Genomic DNA, 12,692 nt, shown 5'->3' on the forward strand with positions numbered 1-12,692 from the left:
GTGTAGTAGATAGATTAAATCAAACTTATCTAATGATAATCATTAAAATAATGAGCATCACCATCATTTTAGAGTGATGAGCATCACCATCACTTTAAGGTGATAGAGCAAAAATATTTCTAAAATTAGTTGTAAGCAACGCATGCACCTGGCTTTCGTTATAGTTAAGAATACAAAATCAATGTGCCAATGCATAAATGAAACTACAAGATATTAAGGTCACTAATTAAGTAAGCCTGAGTGATGAAAGTGAGTTTGATGATGAATAGAAACAACTAGATTCGAAGTCCGAAGACTGTCAATACAACAAAAAGAGTCAAAAGACACTATAAAATATTGTTTTTATTTTTTCACTTAAAATTTTTCTAATCATATTGTATAAATTAACAATAAAGAAAATCTTTTGAGGTTAGCTAGGTTTCACATAATGATGAATCATGAATGCTGTAGTTCTCCCTTTTTTTTTCTTTCCAGAAAGAGGATGGTCAGTTCAGAATGTCGTCTTTTTATAAGGAATCAATTTGTTGTTAACAATGATTTCACTTTTTTTTTTTTTTCTTTTTTTTTTTCCACAAACATAACGATAGTCGATTAAAATGTTAGTTGTCAAGGGAAGAGTAATCGATGAAGATCAAATTTGCACTAGAGTGCATATACATGATTATTTTCCACCATTACGGTAAAAGTCATCTGCAACAATGATTTCACTTTGAATCTGCTATATTTGTATGAATTTATAGCCTTAAAATAGTTGAATTTTCTACTTGTTAAACCCTCACAGAGAAATTTCTACTTTGTCCTCTCTTTAGGTATTTATAAAGTCTCTTCTTCACTTAGGTTTTCCCAATCCAAAGGGTCAACAAGAAAGTCTTGAGATTTATAATTTCAGTTATTGTTGGTAACATAAGTAAAACATTTTATTAAATTACTGTCAGTGCTCTGGCAAGGCCGATTGTGATTTCCTTCAAATAACAATATCGATTATTGATGTAACTACTACTAGTTATCTCTCGGCCGTCTCAACTAGTAACAGCTTGATTTCTGACACGAAAAATATTTATAAAATAAATTTTACATGTAATTAATTAATAATCAGCCTCAATTAAACATGCATCCTTGTATTAACATATGTTTCCTGCCACAGATTTTGGTATCCATCTTCCTCACAAGGAGTAATATTAGTTGTAGGAATAATGCTGCCATTGTACTGAGACCCTCCAGAACTAGACATGCAATCGATGTCATCAAAACAAGAATCATCCATGTACCAATCAACTGATTCCTCAGTACCCTGTGAAGAAGAAGACCCTTTTTTCATATCCATCCAACCGAACCCAGGTGCGCTTGTTGCCTGGAAATCCCTACCGTCCACATATTCAACATCGAACGGCTGAAAATGATCCTCTTGGTTAATGCCACCAAATTCATGAAGATTATCCGTGAAAATTTCATCACCTTCACCCGTCGTAGGCTCGAGCTCTACCTCTAGAGCTCGGATCAGGCTGCTTAACTGTTCCTCGTCGTGGTCTTGATCGCCACCTTGTGTTTCTTCCAACAAGGACATCAGTAGGGCATTGCTCGTGTTTGATGACGCAAGTCCAACTGATTCCGAGAAATTATCGTTAATACCCATATTGGTGTATGACCAGTTTTCAGGCACCAAAGAAGCCATTTGGGCAAGAGATCAAATTGGCAAGAAACTAAGAAATGAGGAATATTGCAAGGGAGAAGTCTAGTACTTGTGTTTAAGTTATTAGACCTAAATGATTTGCAAGTGGTATGAAATATAAACAAGTTAGGCCTTATATAAGTGGCTAGGCATGCAAGTCATGATAACATGGGCATATTCGCACAAAGACAACTTATCATATAATACACCCACTAGCTACCACCTGTGGTCTCCAATTTATTCAAACACCTATAGGTGTGTGTTTGGAATATTTTACAAAATAAGTTCTAGATAATCAAAAACGCTTTTGTATAGTATATTTTTCGAGTTAATATAATAAGTAGTGTGATATTTTTAGGTTTCATAAATATTTTTTATGATACCTTTCAAAGAAGTGCTCAAATATCTTGTAATTCAAGTAATTAACAAATTAACAAAATTATTTCTACATTTGAAGTCTCATGTTCAATTTTCACCTACTCCAAAATCCACTTGAATAATTTGTTGTTATTCATTTCATTGATTATAAGAGAAGTAATTATCTGATCAAGCACTCGAGGGGATGTCAGTCAAAGAAATGGTTGGAGGAAGAAGCTGAAGAAACGCATGGATTAAGATACCAATTACTAAATTATGTTTGATCGAACATCCAATAGGCTAAGGTGCACGTGGTGCCACCACATCAATTTAGGTGGAATTTAGATCCCAAAATCTCCCTCAACCTCTGTTAGTGCGCTGTGAATATGAATCCCCACCCAAGCGATATGCTTCCCGACAAGACACCAACACCTTGCAGAAACCACGCCAATTATTTATTTAAGCATAATCATTTTGATTAATCGTAATCTTGATTTGTCATCCACCTATTCTTTGAATTAAAGAAAAGTCTGGTTTACAGTTGAAGGGTTACGGCGTTTTAAAGTGGGTCTGAAATTTGAGTTTGATTCTAATTTTATCCGATTCAAAGTCTAATAGAAAATTTGAGTTAAATGAGAGTGATTTTAATTATTAAATTCAACTAAATGATAACCACAATAAAAGGCCAAAGAAGAGTTGGCTTGTATCGTATTCTCGTTGAAGGTAAAGTATTCTATTGTTGGAGTTAAAAAATTAGGATACTTTGGATACGATCTCTAATCCTTAACATTCTTTGATTAAAACCTTGATAGTATTCAAAGTTTGATCAAAGTCCCTTGACTTTGTACACCTCGTTATATTAGTATTTATATTTTTATTTTTATAGTTTTGACATTAATTGTTTGATATTTTATGAGATTTATAATCCTATAAATTTAAAATCCCTCATTATAATACTATTAGAAACGGTTACAATAAAAAAAAAATTCAAACATTTTGATTGAATAGATGGATAAAAACTATGTAAAAATAAGAAATAATAAATGGCAAAAGAATGTATCCATAGTGTTAAAAAAATTGGTACATTTTACAAAAAAAATGGTACATTTCACATATAACAAAGTGATACATTAATAAAGAAGAATGGGTACGTTGTAAATAAATTAGGGAACAGATAAAGATTAGAAAATTATGAGTACAAATGAATTTTTAAAAAATATAGGCGCTAAAAGAAATTAATACATGGGTACAAAATAAAACCAAAAATAAAATACTACAAATTTAAGAAAAAATGTTGCAAATTAAAAGTGGGTACAAACTAAAAATATAAATATATGATACAAAGTTTAGGCATAAAACATAAATATACCATATGTAATTTTTCTATCATTGATTAAATATACAATGTCACGTGACGGTATGCACATGAGTACAAACACAAGTAAAACTTTAAAAAATATGGGCACAAACAGAAATTAATATATGGGTACAAATTAAGAATGAAAAGAAAATTGGTACAAATTAAAAAATATTTACAAATTAAAAATAGTTACAAACTAAAAATAAAAATATATGATAAAAAATTTAGCCATAAATATAAATATACTAATTGTAACATTTTTAACACTAAAGGAATATATTTAAAAATAAAAATATTTTATTATTCAAATAATTAATGATGTTATTAATACCCAAGGACCTTGATCAAAAATTGAAAATGAATAAGATTTGGGGGGTTTTGATACAGATGCCTAGGTTTTAAAATTTTGAGATTAAATATTTATGGCCTTTAGAGTTTTGATTAAACATCTTCCTACAATTTAGGTGCCAAATGGATTAGAAGTAGCATTTTTTATAATTTAAATTACCCAACTTGCCATTATATAAATATATCTTTTAATTCCTAGATAATACATCAAAACTCCTAAAATCTTGTTGATAAATATTGTAGAATTTAATTCCAATAAAAAAAGTCTTTCAAAATACACAAAAATGCGACTTGCCATTATATTTAATATAACTTTTAATTTTCTTAGATAATATCTCAAAACTCCTTAGATCTTGTAGATAAATATTGTAGTATTCAATTTTAATAAAAAGTCTTTCAAATTACACATGAAACGTTGATTTCTTCTTGGTACATATTTGATACGTTACTTAATATATCTTCTTGGTACATATTTGGTATGTTTGTTTTCTTTTTTGTATGTATTTGATATGTTTATATTTATTTTATTTAAAAAAAAAAACATATTTGGTACATATATTTCCTCTTGATTAAACATATATTTCTCCTTGGTACAGATTTGGTACGTTACTTTATATATCTTCTTGGTACGTATTTGGTACGTTCATATTTTTTTTGTATGCATTTGGTACATTTATATATTATTTTGGTACGTTTATATTTATTTAAAAAAAACATATTTGGTACATTGTTGTATATATCTTCTTGGCACATATTCGGCACGTTTAAATATATTATCTAAACGTACCAACCTCAAGCCTCTGAAAATAGATAATTCATCTAATTATCTCACATGATATCAATATAAAATAGTGAAAACAACCACTAATTGAAATGGATAAGTCCATTCAAAATTCAAAAATGAGGATCATAGCATTCTAACGTGGGAGAAGAAATTGGCATCCTAAAAAAAAAAAGGCCACGTACAGAAATATATCAACCTAAAAGGATATATATGGAATTTAATAATTAACATTTTAAATTGAAAAAACACAATAATTACATGTAATCTAAATAAATATAAAAATGCTGACATAGCTATGGTTTAGGCGTCCTTATCAAATTTCAAAATATAACCAATGTTTAATCTAAAGAGTATTAGAAAAGTGCAGGGGATTCTAATATTCCCACAAGATTTTAATCAATGGAGTAACAAAAAGAAGGATGTCAACCTAATTTTCTCTAAAAAATTTCAGCAAATGTCAACCGACCTTGATATATCATTCACTCTTTCACCCGAAAAATTAAAAAGCAAAGAACAAATTAGGAGACTAAGGGGAATGAATAGTAGTAGTAATATCATGCTAAATCAGTGCAATGGAACTATGGAAGTAAAACTATTTGATTAATCGGCCACCTAAAAAGCAACAATTGGTTAGATAATTACTAAACCCAATACACATGTACCTGTTTATGTGCATGCATGCGTTCCAAAATTATGTTGAGAGAATGGAGGAGTTAAAAATTGGGTTAGAAGCATGATAGGATAAGGATAGCCTGGTGGGATGCATTTGGATTTCGATATTAGAAAGAACAAAAGAATTATTAAATCGTAAAATTTCTCTTTCAAGGGGTCCTCTACTACATTAATAGAGAGAAGTGTTACCCTTGTACCACGACGTGAGTTCATTTGACAAAAAAAAAATCGTAAAATTTTGGATATATAAAAATAAGTATATAAGGGGTTCTTAGTGCTAAAGCTAAGGGCTGTAAATTGGTTAGTTGAAGCTTGACATTTGAAAGGAACAAGAAAAGTTTAATAAGTCGGTATGCTTGACTCTTGAAATTTGTGAGCGTATTCTTTCATGAGACAAGTTGAATTATTTTATATTCAAACAAAAATTATTGTACAAAAGATCATACTTGAGATTTTTCTTTCGAAGACTCATGTTTACGTTTGTTCTAAATTTAGATTAACTATCTTTTTTATAAATAAAATTTATCTCGTATCGTCGAGGTTTTTTTCTAAAATAAAAATTGACCATCTTCAATTGACCTTAATTTTAGACGAAGATTAATATGGAATCCCTTATTTTCTTTCGTTTCTACTGAAATTTCACGTACTTTAGAAGCCAAACATGTCAATACCAAAGATTTTGTTTATTTCCATTATGAGCTAAGCTCGGTCTAGCAGTGCCAAGCCAATTCACAACCCTAACCCAATTCTCATCCAAATCGGGTCAGGGTTTTTAAGCCTATTCCTCTCGTTGGGTCTAAGAAAATGCCACCATGCCCATCAAAACAAGAGTTGGGCTATTGAGGCCAGGCAACTAGTTCAAGTTGATTAACATGGATTTTTGCCCATCAGATTAAAAATACAAGTTTGCTAATTGAGATCATGTGTTGTGCCAACTCAAATCATGCCTACGAAACTCAAAACCAGCTTTTTCCAGAAGGACTTTCCCAACTATAGCTGGACTTTCCCAACTATAGCTTTTCTCGTCATAAGATTCACTGCTCATTTTTGCCCAGTCAAGCTTGTTGTAAACCCCAAGAGTGTCCAAAAGCAGAAAAGCCAGCAGCTTTCTTGTTTAGTGCAATTCCCACATAACCCAAAACGGAAGAACACTATTTCCTGGACTGCTATGCTCACTGCAGATGCCAAAATTGGCCAAACTTCCAAATCACGTAAACTGTTCGACGAACTTCCCCAACCAAACTTAGCATCGTATAATGCGATGATCAGGCTTATATTAGAAATCAATGTACGGTATATGATGCTTTTGAGTTTGTTTCTGGGATACTGGAGTCTGGAGCACAATGAGGTGTCTTATGGTGCCATGATCACGGGTTTTGGAAAGGCGGGGATGTTTTGACAAGGCTGAGAGGCTTTACTGTGAGATGCCAGTTAGGTGGCGGGAACGGGTTTGTACAAATGTTTTGATAAATGGGTATATGAAGGTTGGAAGAACTGATAATACAGTTCGAGTTTTTGAGGGTATGGTAATTAATAGCAACGTGGTTTCTCAGAGCTGCATGGTTGATGGGTACTGCAAAATGGGAAGGATTGCGGATGCTAGAAATTGTTTGATCAGATGCTGGAGAGGAATGTGGTTACTTGGACAGCAATGATTGATTGGTATATGAAGATGGGAATTTTCAAAGCGTGTTTTGAATTGTTCTTGGACATGAGTACGAAAGGGATAGTGGAGGCTGTAATGTTCCAAGTGTAGGATTATCAGAGAGACGGGTCGAAAGCTCATTTCCACCAACACTGATATTGTCCTCAACTTGTTAATTACCACTTGGACAATTCGTTAGGTGTGAGGCTTTATCACAAAAGGTTACGGCATTAGTTGGAGTGGATTAGGATATTTAAACTCTTATTTTCACAAAGATACGATCGATATGAGATATTTCAACATCAAGCTTGTGGAAGTTTTGATAGATATCGAGAAGGGATTCGGATGCACGGGTGTTTCTCATAAGGGATTTAACTATGATGTCTTTTTAGGAAATTTTGTGACCATTATGTATTGTAGATTTGGTTGTATAGATGAAGCTTCTAAGGTATTTAACAATGCTTGGAAGTGCAAGGGTGTTCTTAATCCTATGGATCACTTCAGAGCGTGTGCAGATACTTTTAAGTTCCTGGTGAAAAGATGGAACTACTCGCCTTTTGGTAACATTAAGGAGCGAAAAACCAAATTGTTTAACGAACTCAGTAACGTCCAAGAGAGTATTATGAGTACTACTGCCACTGGTAATAACAGCAGTGATTTACAAACTGAAGCTCGGAACTATAATGAACGTCCCAAGTTTTAAGAGAGGAGGAAGTAATGTGGGCTAAAAAATGGTGCATATCAGGTACATTGAGATCTTGGTGTATTTGCCGAATAAAGGAACCAAAAACAGCACCATCTCAACGGCGTTAGTCGTCCAATAAATTGCAACTGCAACCATATAGGACCCTGAAGCCAGCTTCCATATCGTGCATAATAACAAGTATGTTTTCTTCTAGAATTTCCAAAATAAACAGGAAGAACTATAGTCCATATCACTGCAACAACCAGTTTCATAACATGTCTTACTTTTCCAGAGAATTCCATTGTTTGTCTAGCTTTCTGTGTGTCGAGTTTTGCTGCAACCCCAACCCTCTATTAGGTTCATAAATACCCCTAACGAAAGAGAAAAATAACAAGTGTTGATTTATAAATGTATTAGCTGATTTATGGGGTGAATTAATCTAAGCCATTAGATCATAGTCTAGTTGGCATCTTAGATTAGATTGTATTGAGTCATAAATCATGACCAGTGTAATGATCTTAAGCACTTAGTTATGGATGGATGGCTGAGATCAAGTTATGTAATGATGTATGAGAGAGAGCTCCTCGTTCTAACAGTAATATTCCCTCACACTTTGTAAGTGATGTAATCGAAGAAGCTATTACACAAAAAAAAAAAAAAAAAAAAAAAAAAAAAAAAAAAAAAAAAAAAACCTCTCTCTAAAATTCTCTCTAAATTTTCTTGGATTTCAATGGTGATTGTTCTTTCTGAGTCATAATCTCAGCTTGATAATAATCCATTGAATTCATACACTTAAATTTTACGTTCTAACATGGCCTCAGAGCAATGTTAGATCATCTGAAAATGGGCATGAATCTGTGATTCTGGGTAGTGAAGAACTCGAGTTAAATCGAGCTTTGCTGCTGCAAATTTGAAGGGAGAAAATCTCTATGAAACTCGATTACAAGTCTCATATAGCTAGATCGAGCAGTGCTGATCTTTGAGCACCGGTGTTCAATGGAGACAACTTCGATTTTTGACAAATCAGGATGAAGAGGATATTCCGGTCACACGAACTCTGGGATATAGTCAAGAAGGGTTTTGCTACTCCAATGAAGAAGGAGGAGGATCTCACTGCAACAGAGAACAAGCTATTGCAAGAAAACATTGTCAAAGATGCAAAGGTGCTTGGCATTATTCAGGGGGCGGTTTCCGATCAAATATTTTCGAGAATCGCCATCTAAGAAACTGCAAATGCAGCATGGAATGTGTTAAAACAAGAGTTAGTAGGAGATAAACATGTGAGGTCTATGAAACTCCAAGGCTTACACCGTGACTTTGAATACACTAGAATGGGCGAAAATGAATCTTTCTCTACATATCTAGTTAGGTTGTTTGATTTAATCAGTCAAATGAGAAGCTATGGTGAAGATATTGGTAATCAAAGAATTGTTCAGAAACTGTTGATAAGCTTACCTAGATCTTATGATAGTATAGCCCCTGTGATTGAGAATACTAAAGATCTAGAGATAGTTAATGCTCAAGATGTGGTAGCTATTCTAAAGGGGTATGAACAAAGAATTGATAGGCATGTTGACAATCAAACTGAGAAGGCTTTTGCTAGTTTAAATGTGGCTCCTACGGATAATAGGTATAATGGGAATCAAAACTTCAAGCCTCAAAAGAATTGGAAGTCAAAAGGCAAAAAATGGGTTAATAAGCCTACTAATCAAGCTGGAAAAGCTGGTGGAACCTCTGATGGAGCTAAGAACTCTTGTAAGTATTGTGATAAGCTTCACTTTGGTGAATGTTGGTTCAAGAATAAACCTAGATGTCATAATTGCAAGAAGTTGGATCACATTGCTAAGGACTGTAATGGTAAGAAGGATAAGGGAAACCAGCATGTGAACTTTGCAAATCAGATTGAATAAACTCCCACAATGTTCTTTCATGTAATAATGCTATTGTGCAAAGATGTGAAGATATATAGTATATTGATAGTGGTTGTAGTAACCACATGACAGGGAAAGAAGACTTGTTAGTTGACATTGACAAGAGCATAACTGCGAAGGTAGAAATGGGCACAGGGCAACTTGTTGATGTAACTAGAAAGGGACATTTGTTGGTTGAGACCAAGCAAGGCAAAAGATACATTAAGGAGGTTATGTTGGTTCTTGGATTGAAAGAGAATTTGTTAAGTGTGAGGTAGATGATAGAGAGTGGTCATTACTTGGTGTTTGGGGGGACTAATGTATGTATCTATGACGACTACACATGCACTAATCTTATTGTGAAGGTACCTATGAAAGGTAATAAATGTTTCCCACTTAAACTTCAACCATGAATGCAAATGGCAATGAAAACTAGTATTTGCCAATCTACTGAGTTATGGCATAAGAGGATGGGGCATTAAAACATGAATGTTTTGAAGTTATTGCAGGAACAATATATGGTAGTTGGTATGCCAGAGTTGAAGAATGCAATTTGTGAAGGTTGTGTTTTTGGGAAGCATTGCAGAGATTCATTTCCAAGCATAACCAATTGGAGAGCTTCACTACCACTAGAATTAGTCCATTCAGATATATGTGGTCCAATGCAAACACCAACCAAGGTTGGGAACAGATACTTTCTCACCTTTATTGATGACTGCACTACAATGAGATGAATCTATTTTCTAAGAAATAAATCTGAGACTTTTAGTGTGTTCAAAGCCACTGCTGAGTTGCAAAGTGGATACAAGCTGAAAAGACTGCTAAGTGATAGAAGGGGTGAATACACCTCCTTTAAATTTACTGAATTCTGTGAAACTCTTGGACTAGAGAGGCAACTCACTGTTGCATACTCACCTCAACAAAATAGGGTGGCAAAGGGAAAGAATAGAACTTGGAGGAAATGGCAAAATGTATGTTATTTGAGAAGGGTATTCCACTTGAATTCTGGGCAGAAGCAATCAACACTGCAGCCTATATTCTCAACAGAAATCCAACCAATGCATTGAATAGAAAGACTCTATTTGAAGCCTTCAGTATGAGAAGGCCAGGGATCAAGCATCTAAGGGTGTTTGGATGTCTATGTTATGCTTAAGTTCCAAGCCAATTAAGACAGAGGCTAGATGTAACTAGTTTTAAATGTATTTTTCTAGGATATGGAATTTGTGAAAAGGGCTATAGGCTCTATAATCTTGAAACTGAGACTCTGATTGTCTCCAGGGATGTCATATACAATGAATATGCTAGTTGGAATTGAAACTCTAAGGCTATGAAGCATGTGAATATCTTTGGAAATTATGAAGATCAAAGTATACACTGTGATGCAAGAAGCACAAGTAACAAGATCAAAATGATCAACTAAATGTTGATTCTATTACTCCATCTTCGCAAGCTGCTTACACAGGTCCACAAGAATTTGATCATACACCTCTGAGATTCAAGAGTTTAAATGAAGTATATGAGAGATGCAATTTGTGCATAGTTGAGCCTGAGTCTTTTGAAGATGTAGCAATGTCTACTGAGAAAGAAATGATTGAGAAAAACTCTACCTAGGAGTTAGTTGATAAACCAATCATTGTTGTCAAGTGAGTTTATAAGACTAAATTGAATCTAGATGATTCGGTGCAAAAGAACAATGCTATATTGGTAGCCAAAGGCTATTCCCATAAGCCAGGAGTTGACTTCAGTGAAACCTTTACACTAGTGGCAAGGTTAAACACCATTAGGACCTTGATTGCCTTGGCAACTCAAAAGGAATGGAAGTTGTTCTAATTGGATGTCAAGTCTGTTTTCCTTAATGGGATTTACATAAAGAAGTATATGTTGATCAGCCATTAGGATTTGTTTTGAAATGACAAGAAGATAAAGTGTACAAGTTGAAGAAGGCATTATATGGTCTAAAAGAAGCCCCTAAGGCTTGGTATGATGAAATTGACAATTATTTCAGTAAAGCTGGTTTTGAAAATAGTCCAATTAAGGCTACATTATACATTAAGACCAGTGATGAAGGTATTCTCATTGTATCTTTATATGTAGATGACATTATCTACACTGGAAGCTCAAAAACTATGATGCAAGAGTTCAAAATGGAAATGATGAATCATTATGAAATGTCTGATTTAGGTCTATTGCACCATTTTCTTGGTTTGGGGATTGTTCAAACTAAGAAAGGAATATTCATACATCAAAAGAAGTATGCCAAAACATTGCTTGAAAAGTTTGGGTTGAAAGATTGCAAGGCAGTTATCACACCTTTGGTAGTGAATGAGAAATTGAGTAAGATTGATGGTAGTGAAAGTACAGATGAGGGTCTATATAGAAAGATTGTTGGTAGTTTGTTGTACTTAACAACTACAAGACCTGACTTGATGTATGCAACTTGTTTACTAGCTCGATTCTTGCATAGTCCAACTAGAAAACACTTGGGAACTGCCACGAGAGTCTTGAGATATGTACAAGGGACTTTGGACTATGGAATTGAGTATGTCAAAGGCAAAGTAGCTAAGTTAATTGGCTTTTGTGATAATGATTAGGCAAGGAGTGAAGATGACATGAGGTGTACATCTGGATATGCATTTAGCTTTGGTTCAGGGATATTTTCTTGGACCTCTATGAAGCAATGCAGTGTAGCCTTGTCCACTGCAGAAGCAGAGTATGCGAGTGTTGCAGAAGCCATGGCATAGGCAATTTAGCTAAGGTTTGTACTAGATGACTTTGGAGAAGAACAAGTTGAAGCAACACCTCTGCTATGTTAGATAGATTGTATTGAGTCATATTTCATGACAAGTGTAATGATCTTAAGCAATTAGTTATGGATGGATGGTTGAGATCAAGTTATGTAATGATGTATGAGAGAGAGAGTGAGAGAGCTTCTCTCTCTAACAGTAATATTCCCTCACACTTTGTGAGTGATGTAATCGAAGAAGCTATTACACAGAAAAGAAAAAAAAACCTCTTTCTAAAATTCTCTCTAAATTTTCTTAGATTTCAATGGTGATTGTTCTTTCTGAGTCAAAATCTCAACTTGATAATAATCCATCGAATTCATACACTCAAATTTTACATTCTAACAACGAGCACATAAAAAACACAAGAACTAAACAGTTACTCTGCACTTCCCGCCACTCACACTATTTAATTGTTTCCATCCCCGGCAAAGGTCGACCACGACCAGGACAAGATGGCCAAGACAGAAGTACGTAGC

General features: G+C 34.0%; 1 protein-coding gene across 1 annotated transcript; it reads left to right on the plus strand.

Moving 5' to 3' along the window:
- The first annotated feature begins 8,911 nt into the window (after positions 1–8,911).
- On the plus strand, positions 8,912–12,171 carry LOC125478491. Its single transcript, XM_048586672.1, has 3 exons — positions 8,912–9,403; positions 9,490–9,660; positions 12,022–12,171. The coding sequence occupies exons 1-3, from the start codon at positions 8,912–8,914 to the stop codon at positions 12,169–12,171; spliced, it is 813 nt and encodes a 270-aa protein (XP_048442629.1).
- The last annotated feature ends 521 nt before the right edge of the window (positions 12,172–12,692 follow it).

The sequence above is a fragment of a genome, unplaced genomic scaffold (genome assembly GCF_019419815.1).
Source record: "Pyrus x bretschneideri cultivar Hongxiangsu unplaced genomic scaffold, Pyrus_bretschneideri_v1 Contig25, whole genome shotgun sequence".
NCBI classification, from domain to species: domain Eukaryota; kingdom Viridiplantae; phylum Streptophyta; class Magnoliopsida; order Rosales; family Rosaceae; genus Pyrus; species Pyrus x bretschneideri.